The sequence below is a fragment of the Sinocyclocheilus anshuiensis genome, unplaced genomic scaffold (assembly GCF_001515605.1).
Source record: "Sinocyclocheilus anshuiensis isolate Anshui unplaced genomic scaffold, SAMN03320099.WGS_v1.1 scaffold2872, whole genome shotgun sequence".
NCBI lineage: Eukaryota > Metazoa > Chordata > Actinopteri > Cypriniformes > Cyprinidae > Sinocyclocheilus > Sinocyclocheilus anshuiensis.
Genome location: NW_015560619.1, coordinates 105,890 through 124,593, shown reverse-complemented (window position 1 = coordinate 124,593; position 18,704 = coordinate 105,890). Strand labels below are relative to the sequence as shown.

The window sequence follows — 18,704 nt, the reverse complement described above, 5'->3', positions numbered from 1 at the left end:
TCGACTAGTAGTCGTTCATTTTAAGCATTAGTCGACTATTAGTTGCACTTTTATTAATAAACCATATAAATCATAATAATGAGCCTTTAATTGCCTACATAGCCTAATAAGCGCTCAAGCGCACCAAAAAAAAGGCTTGCCAAAGCGCACCGGCAAATATAATAATTATGAATGTGTTAGGGAAAAACAGCAAGTACACTGCATTGACGTTTTAATAATTTATTGTTACACTAGTGCTTTCTGTTTTTGGTTTAATAGATGAAGTCGGCGACACTGACTCGTCATCTCCGCAGTATGTATGCATGTTTTATACGGATTACATAGTCTGAGAATATTTGTTTTATATTTGAATTGGTTCATTTAAAAGCTTCACTCTCTATAGATATATTTTCCATGTCTGTAATAAGGCAAGCATACACGGAGTTTCGAAGTGACGTGCTCAAGTTCGCAGACTGAGACGGCAGAAAGGGCATCCTGTTTGCTTTAATTATTTTATAAAAGCTCAATGTTTCGTTGTTATTCTGAGTGCACACGAATGAACGTAGAGTCTTTACAGATACAAAAGATGCATTACCACTTTTTTCTAGGCTAACATTAGATTGAGCTGCCATGTAAAGTTACTACTACATACATTTTTCGGATGATAAGCCATATTTGAGGTCGATGAATGTTAGGTGAGCATATGGATGTTCTGCCCGATGTACTATATTACCACAGACCAGCCGTTAACGATTTGTCCGTCACGGACTGCATGATTTTGCCACTTCGTGTGGAATTTTGTTTTTTTTCCTACTAATAACATTTTGGTCGACCAAGCCTCTTCTTGTCGACTAACGGTTAGTCGACTATTAGGGGGCAGCTCTAGTATATATAAATAAACACTCATACATTATATATTTTGAAAATATTTAAGTGTATATATTTATATTATATATAAATATATTTAATATACAAATATTTTTCTTAAATATATACATGCATGTATGTATGTATGTATGTATGTATGTATAATAAATATACACAGTATACATACATATATTATGTAAACAAAACTTATTTTGGATGCGATTAATTGCGATTAATCGTTTGACAGCACTAGAGTTTTCTCTTAAAACCCATTCACAAAGCTGCTGAGACAAACTTTTACTAAGGAATAGAGAGAAGCCTCATGCTAAGAGTAAGGGGGCGGGAGTTTACCTTGTTGCTATGGATGATGTCAGCGTGTGTATATTTATTATGTATATATAAATACACACACATACAGTATATATTTTGAAAATATTTAAATGTATATATTTATATTATATATAAATATATTTAATATACAAATATTTTTCTTAAATATATACATGCATGTATGTATGTATGTATGTATGTATGTATAATAAATATACACAGTATACATACATATATTATGTAAACAAAACTTATTTTGGATGCGATTAATTGCGATTAATCGTTTGACAGCACTAGAGTTTTCTCTTAAAACCCATTCACAAAGCTGCTGAGACAAACTTTTACTAAGGAATAGAGAGAAGCCTCATGCTAAGAGTAAGGGGGCGGGAGTTTACCTTGTTGCTATGGATGATGTCAGCGTGCACACAGTGATTGGCTGATAGTCTCTGTCAGAGATTTATTAATGGAAATATTGTAGAGCACAATATTATGTTGCCGTATTCAAATAAAGGTTTAAAAAGAAAAAATGTTAATTGCCAGAATTTGCCACATTCAAATAAAGATTTTAAAATGCAGGATATGTGTCACTAATTAAACAAGTATGTTCCGCTTATTGTCAGCCTCTTACATGTATGCTTCTCAAAAACAATTATGCGGATATGCATATAAACAGCCTTTTAATTAACAGAGTAGAATAATCATGGCTGATAGTACTACATGCAAACGTCAAAAAAACAAACAAACAAACTGGACGCAAGCACAGCTGTTACTTGCCCAACTGGTTAATGAAAACAAGGATATAATCAAAGGAAAATTTGGAGTTGGGGTAACCTCCAAAACCAAAGGTGATACCTTTTTAAAAGGTCATTATCATCAAATGTTTCTAAAATGTTTACGTTCCGAGGCATATTGCCGGCAACAGCCATTTTAGGATAGTTTGTGGCTTAGTCTTAGTGATTTAGTAGTCCTCTTCACTACTCCTAACCTTTCACAGATTTAGAAGCTAGCTAAAACGCTTTGGGAAATTCTCTTGGAGCAAAAATTTAGGAGACCTAAATTTAGGATCGACACGCCCATTATTTTTAAGATTTTCTCCGTAAATCGGCGAGTTATGAGTTACTTTTAGCCTTAAGATGTTTTCAGATGTTTATTGTAAAAAATTTTAGTAGGTCTACTTTCAACACCATTTTATAATGGTCTGAAAGACTGTTTAAGGTTACATTTTCCTTCTGCTGTACTTACTGTGACGTTTTGATTTCTCCCGCAGTTGATAGATGAGCAGATCCTTTGTGTGCATGGTGGCCTTTCACCTGACATCAAAACTCTGGACCAGATACGCACCATTGAACGCAATCAGGAAATTCCTCACAAGGGAGCATTTTGTGATCTTGTCTGGTCCGATCCAGAGGATGTGGACACCTGGGCTATCAGCCCAAGGGGTGCTGGCTGGTTGTTTGGTGCTAAGGTTACCAATGAGGTAAGAGCATTCTTTCAATGCACAGTCAGTTTTGTGTAGGTAGTGAGTTTGGAAATCTGCATGTTGTCAATCGCTGCCTGAGTTGAAATGGAGGTGTAGTTGTTGTCATCCTCGTATACTTTACTAGCGCAAGTTTTTTTACAAAAATATCTCCAAGTAAATCGAGAACTAGAAATAAAAGTAATTTCAAATCAGATCAAAACTAAGACCAATGTAATTGTATTTAGTTTTGTGGCCTCTTGATTTTCTTGGATGAATTGAATTTTGATGAACAATGCTTTGCGCTAAATATTAGTCTGACAATGAAATAATTAGTAAATATTCAAAATATTTAATTCAACGTATTGGCTGTTTCATAAAAGTGTGACATAATAGTAAACGCAAAAACTTTTAGTAAATGTTCCTGTTTATCCAAAAACTGAATAGTTTTTTCTTCCCCCTCTCTTTCCATTAAAGTTTGTTCACATCAACAACTTGAAGTTGATTTGCCGTGCACATCAGTTGGTTCACGAGGGCTACAAATTCATGTTTGATGAAAAGCTGGTGACCGTCTGGTCGGCCCCCAACTACTGCTACCGCTGCGGTAACATTGCCTCCATTATGGTCTTCAAAGACGTGAACACAAGGGAGCCCAAGTTATTCCGGGCCGTTCCTGATTTGGAAAGGGTCATACCACCTAGAACGACAACACCCTACTTCCTCTGAGGTCTTCATTGTCGCTGCGTCCAGCCCTCTCCTTTTCATTGTTCGTTGTTATGGTCTTTAATTTCTCTGTGTTTGGTTTATTTCAACAAATATTTTTGTAAAGATCGAAATGCTCTCCAGAATAACAACAGTAAACTAAATAAGTGGACATCCTCATGCTCTTCTTACAGGGCTTTAAATGTAGATCTAACAGCCATTGACCATTTAATGATAAAAGTTCATGGTGTAACAACTCGCCTGATCAGAGCAATGCGGTGTTTGTGTTTTTCAGAGAACAGATCAGAAAGAAAAACCAAGTGCTGGTCAGTATTCTCCAAATTTCTCCAAAATAGTGACACTGTTCTTTTTCGTTGCTTTCAAGTGTAGAAAAGGGTTGAGGCGATGACCAGACAACAGGACAAAGGAGGCTGTGATTATTTTGTACATTAATATAATTGTATTGATTTTATCTTATTTTTTTTCTCAGATTTGTTGTATTTTATTATTGTAGAAAAACGGCAGCCCATTTACCAATTAAATATTGAAAATAAACGCCTTTATTATTGTTACATTTCTGGTGTTGTCTCCTAATCGATGGAAGCATGAAAATATCACTTATTCTTTGCACACATGGCCATTTTAAAGGCACTACATTAAGACACCGCAGAGTGGCGCACGTCCCATTTAATTCCAACAGGCAGCGCCATAGATGGCAGTACTACGCTAGTCCCGCCTCTATGAGTAAGTTGTAGCCTGACTGACACCGCAGCCAACCAATGGAATGCATCGAACGTCGCTCACAGACCGGTGGGGATCTGACAAACAAGTTAGTTTGAGCGGGTTGCCACAACAGGCAATGAAATTTCAACTGGCCAGACAGAACCGTCGGCCGCAGTAGATGCCGAATGGCAGATACTCCCTGCTATTCCCTGGGAGGGTGATTTGAATGAGCTGGATGTAAATGACGGTGCGCCACCGCACTGGATGTGTAGATTTGTGTCGGGGCGAGATTCACAGGCACGCTCTAACGTTAACTGGAAACGCTGTTCTTGAGGAGCAGAAACAGAAGATAGCTGCACTAAACTACACCAGTGCTCAGGTTGGGTTTCAAATCAGTGACTTTTTGACATATTTCTCGGCGATGTATGCGTTAGGCAAAAGAGAAACACGACTTAAGTTAACACGTCTTGGTGGACTAAGATAGTCAAGCATCAGTCAGACAAACCATCACTAAAATATGATTCTTATTCCGTAGCTTTCGGTCAAAGCGCAATGTTTTTATTTTATTTTATAGAATGGTGTACGTATATCATACCCACATATGTGTAACGTACATATTTATATATGTGTGTAAATAAGCCTAACGGTGCACATCAAATCCATTCAGCCTCAGCATCTGCTAAAGCCACAGTTTTGTCAACTCTGATGGTCATTTTGAGGACGAGAACGCTTTTGCTCTCTGAACGCACTAAAACCATGTTAACACAGTTCTGCCGCCTCTATTACCGTTACACGATCCAACCTACAGTTTCATCTTTGACAGAGTCACACAGAGTTGTCGTGTATTACCGCATGCTGATCTGAGAAAGAGAGACCGCATTCGTGTGAGAGGTAAGTCATTATAGATGAGACACAGGCTTGATGCTCTTGAGTAAATGCATTTAGATGTGCTCGATGGCTTAATGGTGTGAAGTGTCACAGAAATGAGCGTTGTGGTTATTCACACTGGTAATTGATGTAGAACAACAGCGATCAGTCAATCAGTCCGCGTTCCTGGTCAATGAACGGAACGAGCGCTATTACGCAGAGATGCACGCTGCCAAACGCTTTACGTTTAGTTTTGATTCTCACCCTTTGTCTATTGTTTCTTTTAGTCCACCCAGATATTCGAGTCTGGGGTGATATTGTGAATGGAACCCGAGCCAATAAGCATCTCTGTATAATTATTGAATGAAGACGGTTGAAAAATCATTGGCTGTCGCAAGAATTACTGTATGTTCAAGCGGGGTTCATTCTGTCCTGCAACAGCACGGGATTGAATCTTGCAGAGCGCTCGCTGTCTGATCTTTTTATTGTTCACGATCATGCTGCATCGGCCGTGCGTGCATAATCTAACTGTAAAGGCAAGTGCGAATTGTATAATATTTTATAGGAAGCTTATTATGGCTGTGTTATGAACATGCATTCAACTTCAAATGAGGTCCCATGGTAATCGTGCCAGAATAACTGACATCAGATGGCTGGAACCGAGAACAAAAAGAGAGATTTGTTGCAGACAAGCATGTTTTCTCAGCATCAGCTCTCACACACATCATCTGTGAAAAGAGCCACCAGGTTGCTTAGCTGAAATGACGTCATGCAGACTGGCTTGTTATGGAAGAATGAGCTCGTGGAAGAAAATTCTTCTTTTGTTACTATTGATACAAGTATATGAGTATTTCCTTATTTAGTTATTGACAATAATGGGTGTAGTTTATCTCAAAATATTCATTTTATTTGAACTCCATTGTCGACTTATTTTAGTTGTCTGCACCCTATTTAACAGTCAATATCAACACGGCTGTGATTCAAGTACCTCAGTTTGTGCTATCATTGATATATAAAGCACAGAGAATGACAATGCCGTGAAGGGTTTTTGACACAATTTTATGTGTATGTATACGCAACTCGGTATTTCCGCGCTGTCTGAAACACGCCTCTATACTTGTGCTCGTCTTTGATTGTGTGCGAGAACAGCGCATGAGTAACTAATTTAATTTCTTCTTCTTGTGGTTTAAATTGCTTGTACGTGTAAATTGGCAAATTAATCTGCGAATCACGTGCGTGCCGAACGGTAGGGTCTCATCCGTACATATTGCGGATCAACTGCGATCCGTTTAACTCCTAATATGTGACAGATCAGAGCAATCTTTCATTTACTTATTTAACATGAATTTGTCAAATTGCTACTCCATATCAATCGCATACAAAGAAAATACAGAATAATTAGAACAATCATTAACATAAATAAATAACAGAGTGTCATATCTATACACATTTTTCCCAGAACGTTCTTGCGACCCTGTAGCAATTCTTCCACGGCCCCGGTAGTGGGTCGTGACCCGGTGGTTGGGGACCTCTGACCTAGAAGGAGAAAAACAGAAATAGAGGAGGAGATGGGGAGGTGGACGAATGCTGGAAGAATTGACGCTGGGACGGTGCACCGAGAGCTGCTTATATAGGCTCGTAATGATGATTGACAGGACTGAATGATTAGGCTCCTCCCGAACCTACATTTGGAACTTCATTTAGACAAACACTCGCAAGCTTTTTCTAAGCACTTTCCATCAGGGAATCCCATCGCCATAAAAAAAGCACATTCCACTACATCAAGTGAACGATGCAAGTTTTTATGAACTCGTATGTAAACTTTGGGTAGCTCTATGTATACAGACAGAGCAACACTGATATCATGCAGATCATGCTTAATAATAAATCAGCTCCATAGTGGATTCCAAGTGATCAAGGGCTTAAGACGTTCCATTTAAACCAAATGCAGGACTTCCACCAGTTGTATGCAACATATGTAATGACGCCAGTGAGATGAAGGGAAGTTAGAATAGGAAAGTGGGAAAAAAACAAACCAAAGTGGCACTCAGCCTAGTAGTGAGAGAAACCCTGCTCAGAGTGGTCATACAGAGTGAGAGGAAACGCTGATTCTGTCAGCCAATCAAATTTGTGTTGCATGAAGCACAATGAAAGTTGTTTTTTAGCTAGGGGAAAATTGCAAGCTAGTTCATAAGCATAGCAAAGGTTCTCCCTCCCTCTGTTTTTGTCCTGTGTTATATAGGACACCTGTCCTATTTTCCTCTGCGTTTACTTCTTACCACATTCCTGTGGATCTGAATACTGTTAGAGAGACTTGGGCTCTTCAGCCACCAAGTCCACCGTGTTTTCATCCCTAACTCACTTTCACTCTCTTTTGAGTGCTGACGTTTCACAGTGATGGTATTCCATTACCATGAGCAGTCATGTAGGCCTTTGCGCTAAGGTTAGATGCATTAGTCAGCATATGTGTTTGCGTGACCTCTTTAGAGAGATTGCGGATTGCGGCTTTAATTTCATGTAATGACTGATCTTTTGTAGTATTACTTGTTTTTATTTGGAATTTGTATATCCAAGTAGGCTGGTCTTTTAATAGTTCATAGTTACGGTCTACTCTTAAGTTAACATAGTATTTGGTATATGCCTAGATGTCAGTGAAAGTCATTTTCAGTAATATTAATAGAATGTGTTCGGTGATGCAGTGACTGCAAAAAATGATATATATTATAGGATATTGATTTGGCAAAGATTTTCATTCGCATGTGTAGGTTACATACAGGGACATACATACACATACTGCCTCATCCTGCAGTTCTTTTGCTGCAGATGCATAGCTCATGCATTTTTATGGAAGAAAAAGATATGTGGGTCAAGCACACATCTTTGTGCAGAAGCCTTTTACCACTGCTGGCTTTATACAAAGAGCATGCATGCGTTACCTTCATGAGACAAGCAGATCTTTTTTTATACATGCCTCGTTTCCACACCCTCTTATCATTAATTCTCTAAAGCCCATCTTCCATTCATTCCTAGGTTGCATCAATAGGGTCTTAGTGGACAGGTTGTTTGTTTCAGCATAAGATCTCACATCCTCTGGGCTGAGTCTTATGGCTGATTCTATTCCGTAGCTCTGTGTCTATGTACATCCTGATCATTTCAATTACCACTTGTTACAACCAGAAAATAGTGCTTGTTCAAGCTCTGTGTCAATATTGATCTGGGTATTGATCAACAATAGTTATTTTAATATACTTGCTTATTCTCAATGGGTGCCAGCTGTCGTTTGTGTGTTATATGAATGTAGTGTGGGTATTGAGCATCATCTGACCAAGATGAAGGTATACAAACCTGTTTTATTTAACTTTTAGAATGCCTTTGTTAAATGGATTTAATAACTTTTTATAACTTGGATTTGTGGTTCAAAATTTTTAAAATGAACACTAGATATCCATTTAATAGTACTGCTAATAAATAATCAATAGAATACTTACAGAATACATTTTGCAATTGTTTTCTGTTATGTAATTTATTTCTGTGATGGCAAAGCAGAATGTTCAGCACCCATTACAGTGCCACATGATCCTTCAGAAATCATTCTAATATGCTGATTTGCGCTAAATATTTTTTTTTTTATAATGTTGAAAACAATTGTACTGCTGCTTAATATTCTTGTGGAAACGGAATTCTTTTCAGGATTCTTTGATTAATAGGAAGTTCAAAAGAATAGCATTTATTTTAAATAGAAACGTCAATTTAATGCACCCTTGCTGAATGAAAGTATTAATTTCTTTCCAGAAAAATCTTATTGACCCCAAAGTTTTGAACTGTAGTGCATGAAAATTAAAATATGACATTTTTATTTTTCTTAAAAGAACACATCACGCTCATTTTAATCTACTCAAATCAAGTTAATTTAGGCCTAATTAGTTTGTATTGATTTAATAAAAAACACATAAAGATCAACCTTTATGTTAAAAATATTTAATTTTGCCCAGCTACAAATCAAGTTATAAAATTAATTTAATACATTGTATCAATACAGTTAATATTTTCATATTTTACTATCAAAACATTTTCATAATTGTGATAAAATTACTTCCATAAAAAAACTTCCATAAGCTTATACATTTTCATATTAAACAGGAATACAACTTTTGACTGGATTTTCTTGTATTTTCTTGTTCTCCTGGCACATGGCAACTGTAGTATCTGTCTCATGCTGAAAAAAAAGAGGATGAATTCAATTGAGAATCACTGCAGACTTGAATGAATGGCAGCCTCTTGTGAAAAAAAATGTGTACAACAGACAGCTTTTCCATTCAACAAATTTCTATTTGGTATGCAGAGACTGTGTAGCAGCAAACAACCACTGTGAAACACTGAATGTGCTTCCTTAATACAAGCATGTTCAAAAGTTAGACATGCTGTTAGGTGAATAATACAGAGAAGATGTACACATTCTTGTAACGTCTGTGTGCACAAAAAAACTTAATATTTTATTAAGCATCTCACATTCCTGTGATCTATCATGCACGTATGTGACACTAAATGTATTTATTAAGGTTATTCTATTTTATGTATCAACTAATGAGAAATTCTTGATGATAATTGACCGTTACATTATTTGGACTGTGGTGGAGTCAAGGAGGATTATAATACCTTTAGAAAACTACAGAAAGCTTAGAAGCCCTGAAAGTATCCTAATAGATCTACAGAGAATTATCTGAGCTAATATACTAAAATGTTAGCAATAAATGCCTACAAAAGAAACATTATTTTGTCAAAATACACTGCTGATTTTAAAAGGCCACAGTGTTTTTTAGAACCAGATGGTGTTGTTACCAGCAAGAGGTAACAGGGCTTTGGTAACAAGCTAAACCTTGACCATTTGGGTAGAGTCAGCCTTCCCCCCCCATTTGTACACTAAACCAAATTCAGCATCTCAACATGGGTGCTTTACAAATTTGAGCTACCTTCCATTGCAATGTTGTTCTTTTTTTTTTTTATATTGTCCAACCTTATTTTTTGTGTTTTGTCCAACCTTAGATAACTAATGGGTTGTTACTGTGCTAATAAATTAATTATTAATTGTTTAAATTGGGACATTTTTCTTTGGGTGAAATATCCCCAAATATTCTCTGAATCTGTTGACAGCATTTTTAAGGTGGGCTGAAATGGTCCATACGTGGACCATGGTGAGCCATCTGGAGGCTGAGCAGGGGTGATGGACATGCTCAGGTCTTTTCCATTCAGGCCACCTTGGACTGACAGCTGAATGTTTGTCTTACTTCCCACTGGGTCTGACCACACACACACACACACACAAACAAGCTGACATTGCACATCGTTTCAGGCAATAAATGATGTTTCTTCCTGCAGTGGCTTACAATGTCAGCATAATACATCATACATTACTTGCTCCTATTGGTGAGAATAGGCCTTCAACATATTTTCCAATTTTCCATTTATTCTCACAGATGTGGAGTTAGAGCTTTTCATCCATGATGCTTCATTCAAAATCATTGGTAAAGTTTAATTCTTGACTACATTGAGTCAAGGCTATTCAAGTTTCTTAACAGTTTAGCTTCTAGTTTATTTATTTTTGTTATTTTTACAAAGCTTACTTAAATTCATGCCTTGCATATGCGTTATGGATATTTATTAATGTTCATCCTCTTGTGTGGATTTCTCCCCCATTCTGTCCTCAGCTGGTCCGATTTAACATCTGATCCGAGCAGTAAGCACTGCACATTCAGCCTTAGGCGTGTGTTTGTCACACTCCCGCTTTCTTACTTTCCTCTGTGCCTTTGATGTCTCTTGCTCCCCTTTTCCCCAATCCATGGCCTCAGACTCAGACACACACACATACACACACAGCGCCCAGTTCCTCTTGGTGTAGCCAGAAGAGGTGCACATGTCCTCTTTATGACACATCTACACCACACGATTTTATCTCCTGCCACCACAAAGAGGACATGTGTGGTGTTGTTTGGTTTGGCTGACACCATATAGTCTCACACAAACACAAAAGCTAAGCCGTATTCACAAAATACTTAATGGGTAAATACACAAATGGAAAGAGAAGTTAATTATTATTTTTCTTGTTGGTTAATGTGAAAACATGCAGATTAATTGGCCCCCTGTAAGAGCCGATTTTCTTCTTTCTGCACGGAGTAGACTATATGGTGTCTTTATAGTCCATTTAAGCTTTGAGCTTGTTTCTGAACAGGAAAGGCCTTTGAGATAACCTATTCTTCAGCCAGAAAAGATCAGTGGGTGATGGCATATGTAGCAGGCAGTTGGCAGGACCTGAACCTCCTCTGTCCTTTAGCGGTTTATTTATTTATAGTGGAAAGTAAACAAAATGAAGACTTAAAGGCATGAAATCAAAATTGACCTTTCTATACGTTCTTGGTGTTCAGATCATTTTAAATGCTATAAGGGAATTTATGTATGGTAAGAAAAATGGCTATTAATTTTAAGGTTTAAGATTACATTTAACAGTGCTATTAAATTATTAGCATATAAAGATTAACTTAACACCATGTTCTATCCAGACACAATGTGATAAGATTCCAGCAACACGATTGCTTTCTTTTCACACCAGATGCATTCACAACTACAAGAATCAATCACAAACCACAGCCAATCAGGAGAATGTGTGGACAGACTCTTTCTGCAATTTAAACCATTGAATTAAATGATTTTAACATTATTTAAAATACACACTCAGTGGCTGTTGCAGTGTTTGCATATTTGGAATATGCTTATTTGTTTACATGAAGTTCCCAGTTTGAACGCTATTGTATCTTTTAATTTTTTTTAAAGCTAAGGTTAATTATTAGTTGTTGCTTTCATTGTGGCTATTAAAGTCATGCACAATGATATCCAAACTCAAATTAAATGATTTTAATATGATATAAAATGCCATCAGTATCTGAGCGGTCAGCTGTGATGTTGCAGAAATCGAAATCATTGAAAAAAAAGAGTTATTTTTTTTAATGGCATCTTGCAGCGTCGCTGGTTTGGGCACAGTGTTAAGTGAGTGGAAGATAAATGCAAATGTAATCTAAATAGAGGAAATGGGTGTGAACAATTTCATATCCAGTATCAACTGGTACAGATAAATTGAAAAATATCTAATAACTGTCAATAACTGATATGGTACCAATATATTGTGTATCCCCATTTTAAACCTGAAGATGTAAACAGTATTTTTTGTGTAGCTAAATGTTACAGTTGTGTGTTTACATTTAGAATAAGTCTCCAGTGATATCCAAGATAATCAACTAACGCAGTGGTTCTCAATCCTGGTCCTGGAGAACCCCCAACACTGCATATTTTTGATGTCTCTTATCTGACACACATTTAAAGTTTTGGAGTCTACTGATGAGCTGTTGAGCATTGTGCAATGTTGGGGGTTCTCCAGGACCAGGATTGGAAACCACTGGACTAACGCAACATAAATATGACTTCCAGCTTAATATATCTTGGTTTATTCATATCCATGAGGTTCATAGATTGATAAATGGATTATTTTAAAGGCTTCAGTGAAACTTTTGTTTCAACTCAGATGCAAAATCGTCAGAGCGTGCCAGTTGGTTTGGAGGTGGAATTAGTCAGTTTTCGTCAATGCTGATTCAACATCTGCCCACGTCACTGATGCAGATTCTTATACCCACGATGTCAGTTCAGACTTCTGTGGTGCTCATTTAACTGTGATTCATAAAACTTGCTTCCGCCACTGATGCCTGCTTCAACGGCGTGCTTGTGCTAACGACTCGCTTTTGCATAACTCTGCCGACAGTCTGTTTTGAATTTGCTTTTTTGTTTTGTTTTGTTTGCAGCAGCTGCCATGACAGGGGTGGGGGCAGAGGATGACATCCCTCTCTGTGAGAGGAAAACTGTCACTGACTTCTGCTATCTCCTGGACAAGTCCAAACAGCTTTTCAATGGCTTAAGGTCAGTCTCTTCTCAGCGTCTAAGCATTTTGCTGTTTATTTGTGGTCCTGTTTGCCTTCTAGATTGCTGTCTGGGTCCAATCCTGCAGTGACCTTATGTACACTTACTCTCAGCTCAATCTCTTTTTCTTTCTTTCTTTTTTTCTTTTTTTCTTTCTTGCTTTCTTTCTTTCTTTTTTGCTTTCTTTTTTGCTTTCTTTCTTTCTTGCTTGCTATCATTTGTTCATTCTTTTTTCATTCTTGCTTTTGTTTACATTTTTTGTTGGTTGGTTTTTTGTTCATTCGTTGTTTTTTGTGCTTGCTTTTGCTTTAATTTTCTTTTTTAATGTTTGTTAATTCTTTTGTTAATTTGTAGTTTGTTTCTTTTTTGATTTCATTTTTTGTTGTATTTCTGTATTTGTTCTTTCTTTTTTCATTCTTGCTTTTGTTTTCATTTTCTTTCTTCTTTTTTTGCTTGTGCATTGTTCAATTGTTTCTGTTTTAATACCTTCACTTTTTTTCTCATTCATTCTTTCTTTCATTTGTCTTTTTCTTTGTTCATTTATTCATTTGTGTTTGGTTATGACCCATGAGGAGTTCATTTGAATACCAAAGTCAAGTTTTCTATTCTCACAATACCCATAAATCATAGTGACAGTGACTTATGTTAGTATCAAATATGGTGACTTACGTAACACTGGAATGTCTTATCACAGTTGAGACAACGTTATTTAATAACCAAGTCTAGTCGAGGCGGCCAAATCTTAATTAACCGACAGCAGCTTCAAATGCTTTTTAAATTTATGACAGCATTGAGCACATCGCTTGGGTTGCTTTCAGACCTCGAAACTAATGGGAGTACCAGCGACAGAATCTAAAACCTTTGGCTGACATAAAGCTCATATTGCCATCACTGTGAGTTACTGGAATCTCATATGAACAAAAATGTGAATGGCGCTCGTATTTTAAGACGTGAAAGAGGATGTCCCCAACCCAGTTCACACAGTACAGGTCTACAGAATTCAGTCTCAAAATGTAGGTGAGTCAAGAAAATATAAAGAGTTTCCCAAAAATGAAAATTTTGCCATCATTTGGTCACCCTCATGTTGTTCCAAACTTGCATTACTGTAATTCTAATATGGAATGTGAAGCTAATGTCTTTTTGTCCATGCACTGAAAGTCAGTGGGGTTCAGTGTTGTTTGGACCTTACTGACTTTGAACATGAGGGTGAGTATATATATAGACAGGATATTGATTTTGGGTGAACTATTCCTTTAAAAAAAAGTCAGTGCTTTATCTATAAATGAGCAGGTTCTAATGTCTCATCTGTGCTGTGCTTTATGTATGTGTTGATGTTTGCCTGTTCATCCGTAGGGAGCTGAGAGCCCTTTATATTTTCCAATGTCTGGGTGAAGTGAGCTCAGTTTTACATCTGAATGAATCTTCCACAGGAACGCTCCTCTTCCACCCCCTCATATCTGCCAGCGTTTGTCTCTGCATTACACACACTCTTAAAAAATGAATCACGTCACTCCGTGTTTATCACCATTTCTCAGTGGCCAGTAGGTTGCGTTTGAGTTAATCAGTCATTTTTAGCTAAGACTATTTATAGGACAAGTATGTCAGTAGCTGTGGGCTCTATCTCTCTCTTTTTTAGCCTTCTCTCTCTCTTTCTCTCTTTCTTCCCCCATTCTTTTTTCTCTCTTCTTCTCTTTACAATCTGTATTCCTTCCCTCCTCTCTTATCTCTGTTTCTATGTCCTGTCCTGTTTGTTACATTTTTATTGCATAAGCAACTGAGACGGCTATAGTCCAGGAGGTTGTTTCATAGACTAACCCACATGTTCTGACATTCGTATATTCATGCAGTAGGTTATTTGCGCATCAAGGAAATTTGTTTCTTAACCTCATCTGTAGCAAAACAGGAACAAACAAAAATTGGCAAAAAATATGCTAAATCGGGAAAAAACAGCACTCTTGACTATATCATATGATATAAATATAGGACAAAAACCCATGCAGTGGCATTTTTGCCTTCATATCTTGAATATTAGGGAAATAAAACTGCATTCATAAGCTACATCATGTCAAGTCGTTGTTCTGCATCATGTTTGTCAGCAACTGCATGCAGTGTAAGATGGCGTACAGGTCTAGGCGGGGCAGAGTGCATTAAAATTCATTAATTTGAATCCATTCTTTTTTCATAACTAATCACACCAAATTAACACAAATCAACAGCACAGAAAAAGATATTTCCTTGCCTTAAGGCTTTTAAATTTGATCTGAAATCTCTCCGAAATTGCTAAGCGATATACACGTCTCTCCTGCATTTGGGATATTTTCAGTTTGTGTATCGCATTGCCAAACAGAATCAACTAATACTAAGAAAAAACTTTATGCTTCCACTGACATTTTTCAGCATTGTAGCATTAGTCCAAGCATTATGATGTATTTAGTCCTCATTATTTATGCATGAAGGATTTCATGTAATGCTCTGTACATACACAAAATGTTTCAGTCATCCCATTAAAAAAATTTAGGGTAATGATTCACATCTATATTTTTTAAATTGAGCCAATGAACAATAAATAACTTGCCCTAAGGGGATGTATGAATGAATGAATGAAAATTTTTTTTTTCAGTGTATATAAATATGCATGTATATGCATTTATATGTTTTTTTTACCTTAATGATAGCTTGTGTTACACAAATACAGGACTAGATGCTTGTTATGAGGCCACGCCCCCATGCCCTGTTTCTCCATGCTAATTAGGCTGTCTAACCAGTAGTGGCCTACTTCTGCATTTGACGCTTAGCAACACCCTGTAGAGTTCAGTAATGAAACAGCTATTATTAATTGGTCTCATTTCCTTACCTAATACTTCCACTACTTGATAGCGCTCACTATCTTTTACCTCTTTGGTATCTCTTTAGTAAACAAGCTTGACTCAGAAGAGACATTTATAGTGGCTTTTATAGTGACATTTTCATATTCACATTAATATTCTTAATCAGCATGTAACAGAGTTTAAAAAAATACAGACACATAAAAGAAATTATTTTATTCAGCAAGAACACATTAAATGGATCAAAAGTAACAGTGAAGACATTTACAATGTTATTTCAGTTTCATACCATTTCATATAAACTTTATATTCATCTAAGAATCCTGAAAAAATGCATCACAGTTTCCACAAAATATTAAGCAGCACAACTGTCTTCAACACTGATAATAATAAGAAATGTTTCTTGAGCATCAAATGATCATATTAGAATGATTTCTGAAGCATCATGTGACACTGAATACCGGAGGAACGGCTGCTGAAAATGAGCTTTGCATCACCGGAATATACAGTATTACATTTTAAAATATATTACAATACAAAATATTTATTTTAAACTGTAATAATATTTCACAATATTGCTGTTTTTACTTCTTCTGAACCTGGACTTTATAGATATGTTCAATTAAAAAATGTATAGAAAATCAATGTATATATTATCCCTCAATATATATCATATAATATATAATTCCTAGAAACGAACAAAGAATAAGTATATAAGAAAATGTATAATAAATATTTATATTAAAATATTTGAGATATCTAATATTTTTAAGATTTAGATTTTTTAATAAATATGAATATCAATAGAATTACTTACTGCCATATAGTGTTAGTAGACTTTCCTAAACTAACTTTTTTGTTAATGTCAGTTACAGAATAAATTCCAGAGTAGCGCAATTATCAAAACATTGGAGTATAAACGGCCTCAGCCTTACAGCATGCAGATATAATATTGCCATGTTACTCGACTACACCACATCTGACCCCATCTGCACACACCTCATCCTGGCTCCCTCCTTTCCTGCCTTCCCTAATTTACAGGTCTGTCCCTGGCTGTGCTCTGCCAGGGAATCTGTCTTGTGGGTATTAATGCTGTCAGAGAGGATGGGAAATTAATGGTGCATGTAGTGAAATTAAAGCCCTGCCTAATGACTGCACCTATCTCCTTCCTGACCTTGTCTCTCGCAGTCCACAAGGGCACCGGGGTGAACCGTAAATCTCACAAATCCATCTCTATAACCTTACACTGTGTGTGTGAATGCACATTATCAATGAAAGCTGCGGAAATAAAATGTGCGCGTTCACACCACAGCCGATTCTCCATGAATGAAAGGAGGTGTGTCTGTGCGCGGGTGTTCCGTTGTGTTGCGTGATGTGTTTGTGTGCGCATGCATTTTGTGTATTGGCTAACTCAAGGTTATGCCTGGACATGATTTATTTTTTGACGTTCATTTTTGTCCTCACTCCTTTCCCTGAATGGCCTGTTACAGGTTCATAAAAGATGCATCATCTACTGTAATCGTGTGTGAGCGTGTGTAAATGAGGGCTTTTGCATTTACCTGCTGTATTCCTTCCCCAGTCCCTGCTTCTGTTGTCATAGCAACCCTCTGATGATAACAATAGGGCCTAGAGGTGTTTTGGGAGGGTTCAGGGGGAAAAGGACGGGAAAGGAATAAAGAGCGAGTAGAGGCGGAGGAGGCAAAGGAGCTACTTCTCCAGCTGATTGCCATAGCTCATCAAATTCCTTCACATCATCGGCACTATGACTCACCACAGCCCTGCCCAAACACTCTCACCCACTCGCACTTTCTGACTCTCTGATTGCTCTGTTTTTGCTCTCTTCCACCACCAATGTCTTCACATCATCACTATGATGATGCTAATTTAGTGCATGACAGCCATGACCACTTGTATATTTGGAAGGCTCATCTGCTGTTGTCCACATGACGTCCTGCGGTAGGAGTGTCAAGGCAGAAGGGCAGAAATGGCTTATGTAATGATATGCAGGTATCAAGGTTGCGGGATTGGTTTGAACACAAACTTGATATTGTAGCTATTAAAACAAACCGGTGATTAAAGCAGTGAGTCACAGGACCTTGATCATATTCACAAAGCAAATTCATTTGCATAGAAGTCTGGTAATATAGGGAAAATAACATTTACCTCATATAGACTCAATGCAGTTATAAATGAATAAAAATAAATGATAACATTTCATGGGATAGTTCATCCAAAAATGAAAAATGTGTCATTATTTATGCATTCTCATGTTCTTCCAAACCTGTATGATTTTCTTTTTTTCTGTGGAACATAAAAGGAGATATTTTGAGAAATGTATCAGTGGTTGTTTTTTTTGGCTATACAATGGAAGTCATTGGTCGACAAAACAGTTTGGTTACCAGCATTCTTCAAAATATATTTTTTTGTGTTCTGAAGAAGGATCAGTTGTTTCTATTGTAGAAGTCTCTATTCGATTGTTTACTACATACATTTGTATCAAGTAAATTGTGATAAGATTTTCTAGTGTTAAAGGGATCGTTCACCCAAAAATGGAAAATCTGTCATTAATTTCTCACCCTCATGTTGTTCCAAACCCGTAAGACTTTTGTTCATCTTCAGAGCACAAATTAAGATATTTTTGATGACCCTGTATAGACAGCAAGGGAACTACCACTTTCAAGGCCCAGAAAGGTAGTAAGGACATTGTTAAAATAGTCCATGTGACATCAGCGGTTCAACCGTAATTATTATATGAAACTACGAGAATACTTTTTGTGCACAAAGAAAATAAATATAATAACTTTATTCTACAATTTCTTCTCTTCTGTGTCAGACTGCGTTGTGCAATCACGAGAGTATTTTTAATGATGTCCTTACTATCTGGGGCTTGAACTTGGCAGTTGCGTTGCTGTCTATGGAGGGTCAGAAATCTCTCGAATTTCATCAAAAATATCTGAATTTGTGTTCCGAAGATGAACGAAGGTCTTACGAGTTTG

The 18,704-nt window shown here is 36.9% G+C and overlaps 2 protein-coding genes across 5 annotated transcripts in view; both read left to right on the top strand.

The window, feature by feature from the left end:
• Positions 1-3,889, top strand: part of ppp6c (protein phosphatase 6, catalytic subunit) — a 6,850-nt gene extending 2,961 nt beyond the window's left edge. The window contains exons 6-7 of the mRNA XM_016478213.1: positions 2,444-2,653; positions 3,110-3,889. Coding sequence (XP_016333699.1) covers positions 2,444-2,653; positions 3,110-3,358 — 459 coding nt within the window. The 3' untranslated portion in view covers positions 3,359-3,889. The remainder of the gene's footprint in view (positions 1-2,443; positions 2,654-3,109) is intronic.
• Positions 3,890-4,183: 294 nt separating this feature from the next.
• The window catches only part of scai (suppressor of cancer cell invasion), a 29,148-nt gene continuing 14,627 nt past the window's right edge, over positions 4,184-18,704 (top strand). For 2 of the 4 annotated variants that reach the window (XM_016478211.1, XM_016478208.1), the window contains exons 1-3: positions 4,184-4,436; positions 4,881-4,948; positions 12,769-12,883. In XM_016478211.1, coding sequence (XP_016333697.1) covers positions 12,777-12,883 — 107 coding nt within the window. In that variant the 5' untranslated portion in view covers positions 4,184-4,436; positions 4,881-4,948; positions 12,769-12,776. The remainder of the gene's footprint in view (positions 4,437-4,880; positions 4,949-12,768; positions 12,884-18,704) is intronic. The other 2 variants (XM_016478210.1, XM_016478209.1) reach the window with 2 other exon arrangements.